We start from the raw sequence: 18348 nt of genomic DNA, 5'->3' as shown, positions 1-18348 counted from the left end.
TTATAGTAGGGTTTTCTGTTAGAGGGATGAAAAGCAGGTTTCTAGGAGTAAAAATGAATATTCAACTTTCGCCCCATTCATGATGCGCAAACAGCCCATAATACTACCGTCCATTATTTCAATGAGAGGAAGTTTTATGGTCGCGAACCTGGACTCTAGAATATTTAATTTAAATCAATAAAAGAAAACAATGAATATGGTTTTAATTTAGTTATTAGTAACATCCTTCGCTAGACCGCCTTATTCTATAAAACCTCTTGATAGGCAATATTTTTGGTACAGGCTATCTTGATGGTACTGAGCCTGTCCTGTAATTCATATTTGCGGATTAATTCTTCATATTCTTTAAATAATTCATAATATTTAAAAGATCAAAAAATTTTTAATACAGTTGATTTAAAAAATTTTAAAAGTTAGTACTATATTTAATATACTTTTACAACTTGGAGGTATGGCGGTTTCTGTCACAATTCTGTCTTTTTGATCCAAGTGGACCACATAGTACTGTGGAGGTTGATTATAAAGGTATAGGGGGTTGCGCGTAAAAATGTTTCACATCAAATCAGATCCGACTAATAAGGTGGGAACTCCAATGTTGTGATCTTGTTTTTCGCTAAATACTCTACATCTGCGATAGAGGAATAACACGACCCATTGAGGGCACACCTTTCTCATGCTCAACCGCTCTGTCAAAATTGTTCTTACTGTTTCTTTGTCAGTCTGTAATTGCTCTATGATTAATCGAATGCTCATCCGATGGTTTTTGTCGTCGTGGAGATTTTCCCATCCCTCTGTGAACCGTTTTTTCCATTCGTACACGCATGGCTGACTCATGGTTTCATCGCTGTACACTTTTTGTGACATATCCAACGTCTCTGCCCTCCTTGGGTAGCACAGATGGTAGGATCGCCGTTCTTCCCCCACCGGATGGAAAAGACCAGAATTCGAGACACTTCGATGACAGGAGGAATTTTTATGAGCCTTTTTCACAACATGGCCGAGTTAATCGGTCTCAGACAGGTCTAGGATAGTTTTTTTTTCTTCTAGAAACCTGGGGTTTTCTTCCAGCAAACAGAAAATCGACAACAAAACACGTGGAATTTACAGACAGTATACATGGAGCAACATGGCAGTAGTTGCTGATGCTCCTAAAACCCAACAACCAACGTTTCTACACCATTTCTACAGAATATATACTCTGTTTTTTTTGTATATGTACTCTATAACATTCTCATTTTATACAAAAATGAATATATTATCTTAATAGATTAATAATAATAAACAATTAAAATCTCCGGTACTGGGAGATATCTATAAATAATATGCCAGACAGAATGGACAGACAGAAAATGGAAATTCTCTCTCTTTCTCTGAGGGAAGGACTAAACAAAAGGAAAGGACAGAATATATAAATAAAGGTGCATAAAATGTGTAATACAGCTACTGATGCATTGCTGCGGAAAAGCTTTTAGTGTGGGCATCCTGTTTAGCAACCCGTTATACCCGAAACCTGTTCCAGCACAAAGAGCAAGCTGTAAACAAAGGTAACTCACATGTTTTCAAAAAGAGCTTACTCAACGTGAACATGTTGCTCCGGTGGTAGGGTGAGTGAACCTCGTTAGCCTTTGTCTGTAGAAAATTAGTTCCATGAAATTGAAGGTATGCGCATGAGCCCTATCATTTCGTTCTACATTTTGAAGAAGATTAAAAAAAAAACCTTTTAGTGACCTCACCCTGGTTTGAGTATCTCCATAGTGTGTTTTTGTGTCATTGGATACAAATTACCACACATTTAATCTGAAATATTTCTTCCCGATTTCCTTTCTGTTTTTTTAATGTTTTAAAGATAGCTGTACCATGCCTTTTTAAATCTACTTTGATAGTAGGAGCATTGGTGCCTAAGGCCATATTACTTCGTGTATATTGTCTGTAAATTGTGCGTGTTCTCAGGTCCATTATCTGTTTGTTGGACGAAGTGACGAAAAACCATACTACCCTCGGCTGAGACTGACTAATTCAGTCACATTGTGAAAAAGACCCATAAAAATTTCTCCCCTTATTGATGGGACTCGAACTCAGATCTTTTCCAGCTAACGTAGGGAGCAGCGATTCTACCAACCAATTTTACAACATAATGTGCTACCCACGAAGGCACATTCTGGACTTAAAAAAATGTTGAACACCTGGTCTTTCAAGAGGATCTGGTGTCCCAACACATTCATTGGACATTTACCAGATTATTAAGAGACATTTTGGATAAAGAAACGTCAGTTGAGCTTTTGATCTGAATCCTGATTACTAGCATGTTCATTCGGAGGAATTACATTTTTAGAAATATTTATAGCTATGTAAATTGAGGATTGCACATTAAAATTTCATGTGTTCTTGTATGTTGATTAACATCTCAAAATATTTACATAGTTTTAGATTGTTATTGTATGACCACTCTGTACGATGGACGATTAATAAATATTTACCTTCATCTAGAAATATTTGCTGCTAAGTCTCATAAGTTAATGTGTTAATGTATATATTTCTCTGTTTTTCTAGATCCATTATTATTGAAATAGTGAATGAATATGATAGGTAGTGTGCTGGAAAAGTCTCAAGTCCCATCGGTTATAAAAAAAAATTCTTCATTTGCAAGGCAAAGAAGCAAAACAAATCCGTGAGAAGATATATGAGACTGTGAAAAACTGGACAACACAATATAGGTGTGGGTGAAGCAGAGTACCCGACGATAACCCAAGAGAAGGAAGATCCATCTCAGTCACAGACCTTGCCATTATGGCTTAAATGAAATGGCTAGAGACCTTGAAGACAGATATTAGTTGTTTGTTGTTTGTTGGGTTTTAGGCGCATGAGCAACTTACTTTATATTGCTTCTTATATAATATATCTCTAAACTGGTGTTCTGTGGTCGATTTGCTGTTTGATGGATGAAAAGCCCGTGTTTCCAGGAGAAAAAAACCATGCTATCCTCGCTTGAGACCGAATAACTCAACCATGTTGTTGCTGAGTTAGTCGATCTCTCTCATAATTGACGGGATTCGAACTCAAAACTTTTTCATCCTGTGTGGGGAGGACAGTGATTATATCAACCGTGCTACCCAAGGGCTAAGGCAGACGTGTGACTACAAATACTATAGCAAATGAATCGTGAACATTAGCGAATGGTTTGTTTGCATTATAATTCACAAGTTCCAGTATATGTCTAAGGTGATAGCTCGATTGTTTCCGACATTGTTGATGCTTCCTCAAAAGCTCTACAGGATAGGCTATTCCATACAATTGTTAGTGCTTTGTAGAGATGATGTCGATGATTTGTGACCTAATTGTGAAGATGGATGAAGGCTAGATAATTAGTAGGACCCAGAAACAAAACAGATGAGCAAACAAGATGAGGAAACATGCGTCTTCACCAACCGTCAAAAAGCCAAGGTTCAATAGGTTGCCAACAAGTTCATGTTTTCCGTCTTCTGGAATTCTGAACTTATCATCCTTACAAATTATCTCCCAAAATGCAATAAAAGCACTGGGGAAGTGCTACAGAAACCTCTTGGGGAAATTTAAGAGAGACTATTAAGTTAAAGAAATGTGGAAAGCTATCCAAATCTGTCAGCCTCCTAGCCAATAATGGTCCTGCTCACAAGGCTGCTCTCACAGTGGATTTTGCAATCACGTGTGGCTTTGGAAATCTGTAGTAGCTACCGTATTTTTCTAACCTCTGACGTTCAGATTTCTTCTGTTTCCTTAAAATGAAATCCGATAACTGGGCTGCAGATTTCAGCCTGATGAGGAGCTAATTAACAAAGTGAAAACCTGGTTTTCACTTCATTAATTACACTAGCTCCTCATTATGCAGATGTAGGTATTTTCAAGGGTTATTGCTACATAAACTTTACTTTCTTGAGCTATTTTGCGAATACTTCATAGTACGAAATGATTGGCACGTATTATATTGAAACACTGGCGATTTTCTATTAGTATTATCCAAGAAAGACTAAGATAAGTTAGAATGAGAAAGAATTATTTTGTTCAGTACATTAAACACATTGAGTTAAATTTAAAATACGAAAAAGTCAATACTTTCATTGGTTAGATTTTCGCTTAATGATTGCCTGCCGTTAGTGAAACCATCAAGCGTTCACCGTTTATCTGAAGATATAAATTATAGTTCTGCGTATGTTTAGCCAGAGGGAGAGTTTAATGGCCATCCTTGAATACTTTCGAACAGGATACATTTCGAACCCAGAGTACTTTTCCTTGATAATATAACAAACACTGATTCTCACCTCCTTTTTGGACCTCACTCTATTGGAGTTTTAATGCTCAGACATTCCGCTCTGGGCAGTTCAACATTACATATAAGTCATTATTGACCTGCACAGTGCGTGAATGTTCCTGACCTTTAGAGAAAGTTTTTGTGTCACTCAAGGACATCCAACTTAGAGTAGAACAGAGCAAACAGATCTATCCTTGCTCCAAATAGAGGTCAGTAGTGTTGCCTTTATGAAGGGGAAGACCAAGAGGGCGTGGGTTTTTTTTTTGTCAATGTTCGCGTGTACGTAATTGACCTTCCCGAAGAAAGTATATAAAATGCGAGCTCTGAGGGACGGGGATATTCATCTGCCTCCTGAGATTCCAACCATTTGGTCTGCTTCGTGGAAACTGAAGATTTTGCCATGATGTTCAAGTTTCAGGTAAGACCAATTCAACGTTTCATTTCTTGTTCGCTTTCTCTTATACATTCACTAAATACGTAACGAAAATATTTTTTCAGAATTAAATATCTTACTGGTTGCATGTCAAAAGATTTCGTTATTTCTGTGACAACTTCGTATAGAATCATTTTTGTAAAACTCCAACTGATATCTTAAAATGTTTAAATCAATTACTTTTCTCAGATTCTTGCCATTGCTCTCCTTGCTCTTGCCACCACCGTTTTGTGTGATGTGGTGGGTCAGACGGCCTATTCAGATGTCCAGTATCATCCTTCTGGATTGAATTATCATGGATATGGTTTGTATGGAACCAAATATGGCGCTGCAGTGAGTAGTCGTTATGATGTACGAAATTATGGCTATCCTGCCTACTATGGATACAGCTATCCTGCATACTACTATGGACAAGGCTATCCCAAAGTATACTATCCTGTCCCAAGTGTCTATTATGGCCTCGGATATCACCACATCTGAAAGCTTCCAAAGATTAGTATGTGATTAAGGTATGTTAGAATATCAAGTTCATATAACCTTCTTTTCAATATAATCATACTATTCAAAAACTTATAGCCAAATTCTTTTAATTTTGTCTCTTTTTTTAACAAATATAACCTCGTGGATAGCTCATTGTTATAACCTCATTGGTAAAATCGCTGTCCTCCACACCGGGTGGAAAAGACCTGAGTTCAAGTCCCGTCGATGACATGAGGAATTTTAGTTATCCTCAGGCGAGGGTAGCATGGTTTTCCCTTCAGGAAACCCTGGTTTTTCATCCAGCAAACAGAAAATCGAGCACAGAACACACACACAGAGCAATATGGCCTTAGTCGCTGGTGCTCCTAAACTCCTATTACAACAACAACCATTATATATTTTTCAGGTGTTTTATATAAAGAAATTGTCTTAGCTTGAAACTCCAATCATGGTTCGAAAAGTTATTGTAATTTTAACAGTACTGAACTTAAAAGAACATTGGAAAAATGGCGACTTTTATTTTAATTTCATGGAACCAAAAAATTTATCGGAATATTTTCAATTAGTCCTTAATATTTTCGATTCTGGTAATTGCATATTAATTTTTTCCAAGATAAATAACTTAATTAAGAATTTTTATGGGTATTACATAAATGAATTAGAAAATGTTATATAGACATCTATATAGAATATTAAAATTGAAGTGTATTATAAAAATTTATAATTTTATTAAAATTGCAAGTTTAGATGATGTGTAAAAATAATACAAACATACCAATAATTGGTTCATGTAAATTTATTATAATACTGTTTTTTCCCAGGTACCTCTTAGTTATCAAGATGGCAAGTGCTCAAGACGGTTTATCAAGATAACACGTTCTTTATTGTAGTCAACAGTGCCTAAATGTTATGAACTTTCATTTTGGTCATCCTATTTTTGAGATAATCTGTTTTAAATGTAGTGATCTATACACACACTGTAAACTTTTACACTCTGAATAAATATAAAGCTCTTATTGTATGTGTCAGTGTTATTTATAAGATAAATATTATGATATCAGAGAAACATTTATTATCATCATCGTCTTCTTCTTCAGCCAATGTGGATCCATGAAGGCTTCATCAACACTTTCCCAACTGCGGTCTTGTGCTTTCTGTTGCCATTTTACAGTTAGCTGTTGCCAAATTTCACAATTTCATCGATCCACCTCATATTTGGCCTTTGTTCTTTGGCTTTTAGAGTCAACAGGTCTCCATTCCAAAATTCGTTTGGTCCATCTGTTGTCAGTTCTTTAAATATGACCTGCCCATTTCCATTTTAACTTTGTTCTTTCAGTGATGTCAAAGATCTTGGTTTGGTGGCAAATCCATGCAAATGTGTTTTGGTCTCTTTTGGTTATGCCCAAAATTCGGCTCTCCATACTTCTCTCTTTGATCCTAGTCTTTGTAAAGCTTTGACGGACATGTTTCACTACCATACGTTAAGACAGGGAGAATACGCTGATCAAAAACTTTTCATTTGGGACAGTGGCAAGTTTTTCTTGAAGACTATATTAAGCGTTTCAAATGCTTGCCATCCCAATTTTATGTGCCATTCAATTTCCATCTGTTGAAATTTCTTGACATACCTTTCCACTTCTAGTTCTTATTCACTGGCCATGATTTTTTATGGTCTGGTAAATTTGTTGAACCTAAACTGTTTGCTTCTTGCTTTTGTGCTGCAGTTCTTCCGGATCACTGGCAAAGGGAATAATATCATCTACAAATCGTAATTGATTCAGGTAATCTCCGTTTATCTTGAGTTCCTTTATTATCCCAATTTAAACAGGCAGAAAATAGTTTCTGGAAGATTGTGTCTTCTTCTCGGACGCCTTTTTCTATGTTGATCTGAACTTTATCATTGAACCTTATGGATGCAGTTGCCTTTTCATATATTGATTGGAGAATATTGGAGAACATAAAAAAATAATTAAAATTTATTTTGCTAAACGTAAAATATACTGAACTTGATTAATTAAAAGCCACAATATTTTTTGACAATGGACAAATGGTTGGAATATCTAAATTTTTTAATATACAAAATAATTCTTTGATTCACTTTCTAATTAATGTACCAATATATCAAAATATTTGATTTCGATTGACATTAATTAAAAATGGTTACAGTTTTATACAAAATATAATACAGATTCCATCTGTACGTTGCCCTTTTCTCAATAGCGAGAACGTTAGCTAATATCACTGGAGTTTTCCTTTCAATGGTGAAGCAAACACACCCATTTCCCCTTGGGCAACTTCATTTCTTCCTTGCTGTGTGTTTACAACACACTTGATAAGATCTTGTCTTTAATTCCATTAAAATGTTGATGGATTAAGGTCAGGAAAAATAAAGATGGATTACTGTTAGTCATAACTCCATTTCTGTAGGATTACGAATTCAATAGCAGTTTTGGAGTGAAGAAAAAAAAAAATAATAATAATAAATAAATAAATAAAGGCAAAAGTCACTGCAGTGACTTTCTTTACACACAGGAAATCCAGGAATTGGGTACTTTGGTCTTGGCCAAATTGGGTCTTTGCCAAATAGATTCAGTTAATACATTAAGAAATTATATGGCTGTCAAATATTAATGAGGAGAAGCTAACTTGTTTTTCAAGCTTTCAATTCTAATACTGTATTTTGTCAGAATATCCTTTAAGTTGGAGTTGAATTCTAACAGAAAATTATTCACATAATCATCATTGGAGTTCAAAAAATAAGTTAACTTTACCGAATCTTGTTTTAATAATATTCTCCCAAAGTATTCCCTATTCCTAGATGATACTGATGACCTAAAACGTGAGACGAATATCGAAATAGTTTGATCTCATTTTCAACTACATATAATGGGCCCTCGTTGGTAGCACAGTTGGTAGAATCGTTGCCCTCCTGACATCAGGTGGAAAAGACCCTAGTCCTATCGATGACGTGAGGAATAGTTATGGGCCTTTTTCACAACGTTATTGAGTTAGTCGGTCTTAGGTAAGGGTAGAATGGTTTTGCCTGCCGAAAACTTTCATTCACCAAACAGAAAATCGACTATGAGAAATATTTCCTTGGGTCAGGTTATAAAAAGAAAGAAAACATCAAATAAAAACAAGAAATGAAAGTGCAAATAATAAGTTATTGATTTTCCATTCATTGTAATTGAAAAGCTGATCGTATTATTACGTTATAATCACAAATAAATACTGAAACTTTGTTGTTTCCATAAGCGTTTCTCAACTTTGTTGCTTGCAGAATTTCTTCGAATTAATTACGCCATGTGGTAAACATATCCTATCTGTGAGCTACATGAATTCATTGGTCAGTTTCTTGTTTACTGTATGAAAAACCAGTTTTTCAACATGAGGTATCAACAGCGCATTCTGATTTCAGCAACCGAATCTCCTTGAAAGTTAAATAGAGAGAGAGAGAGAGAGAGAGAGAGAGAGAGAGAGAGAGAGAGAGAGAGAGAGAGAGAGAGAGAGAGAGAGAATCTTTATTGAAACTAAGAAAAAGATGTTACAGAGAACTTAATGTTGCAACCGACCTGTCACGGCACTCAGGCCAGGGGTTAACAATGCCAAGAGACATACACTGTGCTGCCACTTTATTATGTACACCTAACTAGTAGCGTGCTGAGCCTTCTTTAGTCTTCAAAACAGCCTGAATTCGTCTAGGCATGGATTGAACAAGATGCTGAAAACGTTGTGCAGGAATGGAGTACCATGCAGACATGAGTGTGTCACGCAGTTCCATGAGATTTTATGTAGGTGTAGGCCAGCAGCGAACAGCCCTTTCCAACTTATCCCAAAGATGTTCAATAGGATTGAGATCCGCGGACTGAGCAGGCCACTGCAGCAAAAAAAGTCACTGTCATATTCATGGAACCATTCCATAGTGATTCAGGCTTTGTGCACCGGCGCATTATCCTGCTGGAAGTAACCATCTGATTGAGAATAAACTGTCAACATGAACGGATGCACTTGGTCAGCAACGATGTTTAGGTACGATGTGGCATTCAGACGTGAATCTATGGTATCAATGGACACAACGTATGCAAGAAAACATTCCCCACACCATTGCACTGTAGTCGTCAGACATGACGGGTACATGGATTCGTGTTGTTTTCGCCAAATTCTGAGCTTTCCATTAACATGATGCACCAGGAACTTCGACTCGTCAGACCAAGCAACTGTTTTCCAATCCTCGATAGTCCAGTGCTGGTGTTGCTGTGCCCACAGGAGGCGTGCTCTCTTGTTCTTCATTGATAACAAAGGTACGCGATCTGGTCGTCGGCTGTTGCAGCTGATTCGTGACAAAGTGCGACTAGTGTTTTGACGTGATGCGCGACATTGTAGCCCGTCTGTTTGCTTCCACAATTCTAGCCACCCTCCTCTGACCTCTGTCATCAACAAGCGATTTTCTTCTACAGAGTGCCGTTGAGAGGATGTTTTCTGTTCGTTGCACCATTCTCGATACACCCTTGAAACTGTGGTGCGTGAAAAGTTCAGGAGAACTGTCGTTTCAGAGATGCTTTGTACAGTACGGCTTGCACCTACTACCATGCCACGTTCGAAGTCCGTTAGATCACTCCTTTTATCCATTCTCGCTACGGTTTGTACGCTTAACTGATGCTAGAAAGGTTGTTCTGCTGCATTTATATCCACAAGTATAATGTGAAGCAAACTAAAAGAAAAAGAAGCTAAGCCCAACTGATGTCATCGCATGGAAAGCATCTTCTTTCTATATCTTTATCACATGCGAATTTGTTAAGAGCAGCATCAAGATTGTAGACCTGGGAGAGCATCTGAAAAGGGAGGAATTACAGTACTTATTTAAGTAACATACTACGAAATATAAATATTCAGTGTCTCACAAAATGAATGATTTTATACAGGGGGTATCATAACATTTGGGATCCACTTCAGGGATGGATTTTGGACCTAAAAATAATAAAAAAATGTTCATGTAAATATAGGACTGATTTCGTCTTTTTTCCGAATTTCAGCCATTTTTGTTTCGCAGCAATTCTTTCCGACTGGAGGAGTTTCAAAAGTCTTCTTCACTAGAGGCTGTAGTTAGCAGATTTCAGGCGAAGAAAGTAGGGTTCCCCGTGTTTCAGCCCGCACAATATGCATATCGGCTGTGAACACACACTTCTATAGACATAATTCACTTATACAAATGTAATTTATGTTTGGGAGTCGTTAACATAATAATTAATTAATGTTCCTTGTGGCATTATTATCCTCTGTGGCAGCTTAATTGGAAACATGAATGATGGTCCGCCACTTGTCTGGATATGTTAGGGTTCGATTTTTTTTAAGAAATCCCAAACATTGAAGGTTATGAGAAATAATTCTTTCGCATTAGACTTGAATTTCTCTAGTTTGCAGTTTTTCAGGAAATATTCTTGAAAGAAGGTTATTTCATAGAAGAGATAAATAAGGAAGAAGAAAAATTTTTTCTGTGAGTTTGGAGATGGACCTTGTTCGAATTTTTTTTGGAAAACAGTTGGGGAATTATTTAAGAATTAGCATTAGTTGAGGCATATGATGCAAGAAAGCAAGCTTATATAGCATCAGCCAAAAAAAAAAAAAAAGAAAAAACCTTCCCATTTCGCCCATCCGGTCACTCCAAATGTTTTAGTTCAGCCTTAAATTTATTTACGCTAACAACTTCCAAAACAACAGATGGAAGTCTGTTCCAACAATCAATTACCCACTGATTAAAGGAAAACTTCCGCACATCTATTCTACAACTGTCTTTCCTCAATTTGAATCTATACCCCACTCAGGTTCGTAATCTGAGCAAGCAGAAATCCTATCAGCATTGAGCCTGCTCAAACCATTCAAGGCCTTATACACCTCAATCAGATCAGCTCGCAGGTGCATAGCCTCCAAATGCTGCAACTTGCAGAACTTAAACCTTTCTTGGTAAGAGCACCCCTTTGTTCCTCTCACCAATCTTGTTGCCCTTCTTTGTACTCGTTCTAGCAACTCTACATCCTTCCTAAAATAAGGCCTCCAGACCTGTATGCAGTACTCAAGGTGTGGCCTGACCATTACTTTATACATGGGGATAATCACCTCCTAATAATCTCATCTTGGTGCTGTATAGTAAGCGAGGTTTCTTGGGAGATATCATCCCCCTCTCCAGAGAAGCCTCGTAAGGAATTGAGAATGAGTTGATAGCACATTCCATCCCATCCTATCCACTTCATTGGTTGGGACTGAATATTTGTATTAGAAACAGTAGCTGATGAAACAAACCAGTTATTGTTTCTAATCTAAATGCACATATTCAGTCCCAGCCAACGAAGTGGATAGAAGGGGATGGGATTATAGATGTCAATTCAAAAGAAGAGTATCCTTGGAAATACCTATAGAAAAAGCATGCAGCAGAAACTGAACGTCTATGAGACAGAGTGGAGAGGTTTTGTAAGAGACGTCAAAAGAGAGCATGACGTCATTAAGAGACGTCATGCTCTCTTTTGAACAGAATCTAGAACCTTCAGAGAGGTTTTTGGGGATAGATATGGGAACAATATTCCATGGTAGAGTACATTTGAGACTTGTACAAGGTGAGTTTCTGTTTAAAAGAAACATGATGCCAAGGTGAGATATGATTTAGATCTAAAGCGCTGAATAAAACGAATGAGCATGATCTGTTCTCCTTCGTAGTTGAGACAACAACTAGGAAATAGAAACATAAAATCATTGGGAATAACAGAAGATTGTGGAACAGTGAAATAAGTTGAATCCCAAATGGCAGAGGCAATGAGCCCGATTAACTTCAATGCGAATTGTATGTATGAATGATGTATGAACAGTATAAATATTAATTTATTATTATTATATTGATATTATTATGTTTTTTGCCTGATGCACAAAACATCCCCTGTTCTTGTGTCATTTGGCTTTACGTAGCCGAGTGGTGAGGAGCGCGAATGCAGTAACACACACTCTTTGAGTGGACCGGAGTTCAAGTCCGTGCCTGATAAATACGGTTAACATTTGTATTGACTGATTTATTGTAAACTCCACTGACCTGGTGGCCATGCAGGAGTATAAACAAGAACATTATTTTTTTAATACTATCCTCATGTTGGCCTATCGCCCCGACATCTCAAACCATGTTTATGTGGAGATGATTCACCACGACAGTTGAAAAGTTACTTATTACTTCTAAAAAATATTGAACTAATTAATGTTAACAACTACACTGATTTTTCATCAAAATATCATCCACAAGATTTTATTACTGACTTACACATATGTGGCATTCTGGCAATTAATTTTATAATAGTGTCTTGAGAAATATTATGCCAAACGATATGCAAGATTTCCCATAAGTTTTGTGAAGATGGGCAGACTTCACAGACTTGACGATACAGATGATCCCATAAAAGCTCTATTGGACCATAATTTGCAATGTCCCCTCCTGTTTAGTTGTTAGAAAGTCCCTGAATAGTTAAGAACTATGCTTCGGTAATTGTCTTGTAATATAAAATTTCTTCCACAAAGCCGAAGTCCAGAGGATATTGCATGCTGTTTAAGAATGTGAGAATTCTGCCAACTATGCTACCTTGGCTTGGCTGTAGGGGCTAAACAATGTAGCACCATTTGGGTAGAATCACAGTTATTAGAATCACGTCCTCCACACACCGGGTGTGAAAAAAACCTGAGTTTGACTCCCATATATGATGTGAGGAATTTTTTGGGCCATTTTCACAACGTGGCTGAGTTAGTCGGTTTCAGGCGAAAGTAGCATGGTCTTTTTCTCTCGGAAACTCGGGTTTTCGTCTAACAAACAGAAAATCGACCGCTGCACACACACGCAATTTAGAGACAATATACATGGAGCAATATGGTCTTAGTTGCTGATGCTCCTAAAACCCTACTACAACAGCGACATAGTTGTCTTTTCTTAAAATTCCTTCGATTTTGAAGACGTAACCCACTCCAGAAAAAAAAGTAACCCTCATGATGGAACCATTACCGTGCTTGGCTGTAGGGGCTAAACAATATAGCACCATTTTTTTTTCAGTTGATCGTCTCAAATAAACTACTCTTGGATCCAAATTTTTCAAATTTGGATCCAAGAGTAGTTTAAATTTTTTCAAATTTGGATTCAGGAGTAGTGTTTATTTGAGTAGGATCCAAGAGGACAGATGAATCCAAAATTTTCAAATTTGGATTCATCTGTCCATAGTACATTTTTCCACTCTTCACTTGTCCAACGTTGATGGTTCTTAGCTCTTTCGGATAGCTACACGATCATGAAGTCCTGCTTGTTTAAGACGTAGTTTTACAGTGGATGTGAACTTTAGTTTCTCTGTTGCTATTGAATTCAGCTCGGATTTCATTGAGTTGATTGGCAGTACTCCTCTATATGAAACACCTAGCCCACTTAGTATCCTTATTTCTTGCCATGTTTATCACGAAACACACAAAACTTACACCAAATATTCTTTCTGAATGGCGGGTGTTCCATTTTATGTCAGAGCTCTTACTCCTCAATTTATATTATCTCAAAACATCCTAAAATCATCTACAATACTCACACTTTCTAGAATATTCAAGAATTATCTACAAGGTTCTACCACATTCAGGATTCTTCTATGCTTTACAGGAATATTTTCGAATAGTCTAGAAATTTTTAAAAAATATTTTTAAGTTTTCTTATTTTTATACATAACAGAGAATAATTTAATAAAATTGGTAAACAAGTTGAACCAACTTGTTTACCAATTGTTTAAAAAAAAAAAAAAGCTTTGAAAATTAGGAAAAATGAAAATGCGATTCTACACTTTTAGGTGGGAATGTATGCACCTTGCCCAATTATTCTGAACCGTCCCAATGCTTTTTTAATTTTGTTCATTAAAACTCGTGTTTATCCAATCGTGATGGTACCCGAACACTTTGTGTAGTGTAGTGTATATAATAGGTTTATTATATTTGGAATTAATAGCACTGATAGCAATCTAAATCAAAAACCAGAGAAGGCAGTTTTTGTTTTCGATATGTTCTTCTCTTTTTTGAATTCCAAACGCATTTTAGTCCCATAAAAGAGGTTCGTTCCCTCTTCAAGTTATTGATTTCGGGTGGAAAACAGAAATTCCAAACTTATCCTTATTCTCCACAAATCCTCACAAGGTGACTAAGTTGCTAATAGTTGTCAGTTTTTTTGAATTTATCACCGACCAACGTCAGCATTGCTACCACATACGGGTTTTCAGATCAAAATGTCCCCCACGGAGGTCAAATACGACGTGACTAACCTCGGTCTATAAAGACAACTTGTAAAGTGTTGTAGTCAGACTGCTCTTTCCTAGAAGGTATATAAACACTATTTGTTGGCAAAATTTCAGGACTGTAACGAATCATGAAGACTCTGGTAAGTGAATTTTCGATTAATTTGTACTGATAAAATTTGAAACAATAAAACGAGTTTATTTTCATTGAAATAATAGGAAAAATTGGGGAAAAATAGAGCAAATTCAGAGCTGTTGTTTAGAGGAAAAGTTCAAGTATTATTCCAACCCATAGAACAAAATTTAATAAAAACTAATTACGAAACACGAACTTTCTTCTGTGCATGCTAACTGGCCTTATCGTGGGTTATATGGCAGTATCCATAAAGGTACTACTGATGAAATTAGAAGTACCTTTATGGATACTGCCATATTAAGGCCACCGAAAATTATCTCATCTACTTGTGTATATAATGTCTGTAAAACTGCATCTGTTCTCTTGGCGGTTTGCCTGTTTGCTGGACGAAAAATCCTAGTTTCCGAGGAGGAAACCATATTGTCCACTCTTGAGACTGATTAACTCAGCCATAACTCACCTACGGGATTTTCAATGAGTGAAGAAGGTCTGTAAAAGTTCCTCGCATCATTGACGGGATTCGAACTGGGCCTTTTCCACCCGGGTTTCTGAATGATGGTGATTATCACCAAATGTCTAGAATCGTTCTTATTTGTAATATTAATTGGTAAATTGTGGTTTTAAGTGGCTATTAATCTGAAGATTCGGGATCACAAGTGAGGTATCACAGGGTCAATATTTGAACCTTGTGGGACTTCACCTGAGATTTGATATTTGTAATTTATATTGATGAAGGACAAGTTTGATGTCATAGTTTACTGATGATAAGAAAGATTGTAAGGGTGGTAAAGGACAGTAGCCAAGATGTGTTGTTTCAGCATAATATACTTAGTTGGTTTAAAAAATGGCAATCCATATTTGGACAATAATAATCTTAGAGTATCTTATTACTTGGGAAGAAACAAACTTAACTAGTGGAAATGAAAACGACTGGAGTAATTGTAAAATTCGACATGGAATTCTCTAAATAACTTAGACAGGCTTCCAGGCTAGTACTCAGTGTTTTAGCTAATGTACAGAAATTTTGCTAGTAGCAGAAGTAGAACAATACAAAGAGGTGTTTATTCCGTTATATAAAGCTGTACTTGGATAACAACTTCAGAGCTGTGTACAGGTTTGAATCCGTTCCACTTCAAGAGGGATGTGAATCGGCTGGAAAAGGTGTAGTGAAGCGTGACGAATTAGCTTACTGATATGAAGCGGCATTTGTAGAAAGAGAAAATTATTTGTTTTGTGGGTTGCAAAGTCCGAAAAATTAGGTAGCAGGCTGTTAAAACAACCTGCTACCCAATTTTGTAGAACTCAAATGCTTATGTAAATTTACAGAAGGGTATGACATACATATGAATAATATCATATGAAGAGTATTTGTTAAGGCTGATGCTAAATAAACCTGGGATCCTTGAGTCATTTTCCTTTAATTTAATGCTGATCTTCATGTTTTGTTAACGTTAATGTCAACCTTTACGTTAATTCTTTCATTTCTTTCTTTCTTTCTTTCATTGTTCAACGGAAAAAAGTGAAAATAAGATGGGTCTTTTAAATGTTAAAAGTAATTTTATGCATTAAAGGTCCACTTTCCCTGGATGGCAGGGTTTCAATACTCGTACTTACCCTGCCCTGATAATGTTTGGCGGAAACTGTGAACAGCTCAATGGTTCTTATTTCTTTCGACATTTTTTCTTAATTTTGATCTTTATCTACTTTGTTGAACGCTAATCTCCCTCGATAAAATGAATATACACATCCTACTAACTTATACTCTATTAATTATTTGATACATTAATAATAAGAAATAATCTTTCTTTTTTTTTTTCTTTCAGTTTTTGCTGATAGGTCTACTGGCTGTAGCCACCCTGTCTGTGGCTACATATTATCCTCACGGATACGTAGGATATTATTATCATCCTCGATATGGACATTATGATTATGGTGTTTACGGATACAAATATGGAGGTGGTGTAAGAAAGAGATATTACGTTAGCGATCACAGTTATGTTTATCCCAAATACTATTACTCCTACAGATACCCAAGACGGTACTACAGGCCAAGAAAATACTATTCAGCTCCTGTGTATCGCTACAGATACCGTAGGCCATACTATGGCTATAAATATCCAGTTTCTTATTATGGATACAAAGGTTATCACCATTATTAATACATGGAGAAAAATAAATGTAAGTGGTTTAATAAAGCATGGTGTAATAAATTTTGCAATTTTTTAAAAAGCGTAATAATTTAAACAGATTTTTTTAAAAAGTTATGGGTTTATACGGCCATAGATTTTCTAATTTATGAATTTTACGTTGATTAATTTTAAGTTTTTGGAGATTACGCCGGCCCATAAATTTTCAGTTATATTTTCAATAATTAGTTAATAAAATTGATTTAATACAATAATTTAATATTTCGCAAAGATTTAAATAACATCAGAATTATGAATATTAGTTATATTCCTTAAAATAACATGCTTTTTTAAATATTCATAATTATAATAATAATATTCTCTTTTATAGGTACACAAGACCAAAAATAAATAACAATATTTGAAAATAATCTATGAAGAACAAATGTACTTAGAGGGCGCTGTTAAATATTTTTAATAATTGAAATAATAGAAGAGAAAACTGTATGTCGTTAGAGGGCGTTGTAACATTTAGATATTCTTATGTATTGAAATAGATGTTGGTAGAAACTCAGTTATTTTAAAAGCAAAATTATTTTTGTAGCTAATAAATAAATAAATGTTTGAGTGTTCTGTATTTATTCACTTTAAGTGTTTATTTATAAAGATAATGTGCATCTTGTAAATATTAGTATTAATTTTCTAACAGAAATACTGGTAAAATTTAAATTTTAGTATGTTTTTTTATAAATATTAAATATTAGTAACAGAACAACATTGGAAAATATTCTTCTTTGTGTTTGAACAACCAAAAAAAAGGAAGTACGATTTTAACGCTAAAGCAGAATTAAATGTCCTTTGGAGGATTATTATTATTAGCTATATGGTGTAAGGAGGCCTGAGGCTTTTATTGCATCAGCTAAAAAAAAAATTCTGAATTACCCTAAGAGAAAGCGAGAGAAGAAATAGAAGGGAATCACCAAGAAAGAGAAGAATGGTGATATCCAGCTCAGGATGATATCCAGCCAAGCCCATACTCACCACATGTGACCCCCTGGGGTTCTGGACAGTCAAGAAATATATGGACAAATGGTTAAATCTCTTTATTGATATATTTTATCAATAATAAATTAGAGAATAAGTTAAATATTTTTACACACCTGTACATTATCTTCAGCAGTTCATAAAGGCTTAAACAGTTATTTTCCCAAATGTTGTTATTATAACTACGCTTTAAAATGAAGTTAATGTTACAGGGAACTTTTAACCGAGTAGATAACTTGATTGCTTTACATCATTTATGACGTCTTTAACTACCAATTCATTTTATGAATTTAAATAGTCTACTCTACTTATCAATAGCACTTTTTTTGATAATCTGAAAAAAGGGAAAAGGTGTGTGGGGTGGATTCGGGCTGATCAAAGAGAGAGAGAGAAAGAGAGAGAATTATTTCATGCAATAAAAACTGTCGTAGTGGTCCTTTGTTCTGGCTTTGGAACAGTTTGTAACCCATGAGTGGATATTAAAGGTGTCTGCTTTCACTTAGTGTACCAACTTTTTCTCTTTGCTGGTATCATGATGTGGTCAAACCTTGTTCTACAATGTG

General features: G+C 35.8%; 1 protein-coding gene across 1 annotated transcript; it reads left to right on the top strand.

The window, feature by feature from the left end:
• Positions 1-14510: 14510 nt before the first annotated feature.
• LOC150082507 (uncharacterized) lies at positions 14511-17378 on the top strand. The gene is made up of 3 exons (XM_090378656.1): positions 14511-14622; positions 16439-16793; positions 17133-17378. Exons 1-2 carry the CDS (start codon positions 14611-14613, stop codon positions 16772-16774), a joined length of 348 nt encoding a protein of 115 aa, XP_090234782.1. The 5' UTR covers positions 14511-14610; the 3' UTR covers positions 16775-16793; positions 17133-17378.
• Positions 17379-18348: the final 970 nt, after the last annotated feature.

The sequence above is a fragment of the Mastigoproctus giganteus genome, chromosome 7 (genome assembly GCF_048544385.1).
Source record: "Mastigoproctus giganteus isolate SK-2022 chromosome 7, ASM4854438v1, whole genome shotgun sequence".
Taxonomy (NCBI): Eukaryota; Metazoa; Arthropoda; class Arachnida; order Uropygi; family Thelyphonidae; genus Mastigoproctus; species Mastigoproctus giganteus.
The sequence above is the reverse complement of the archived record's forward strand: the minus strand, read 5'-3'. Positions and strand labels throughout refer to the sequence as shown.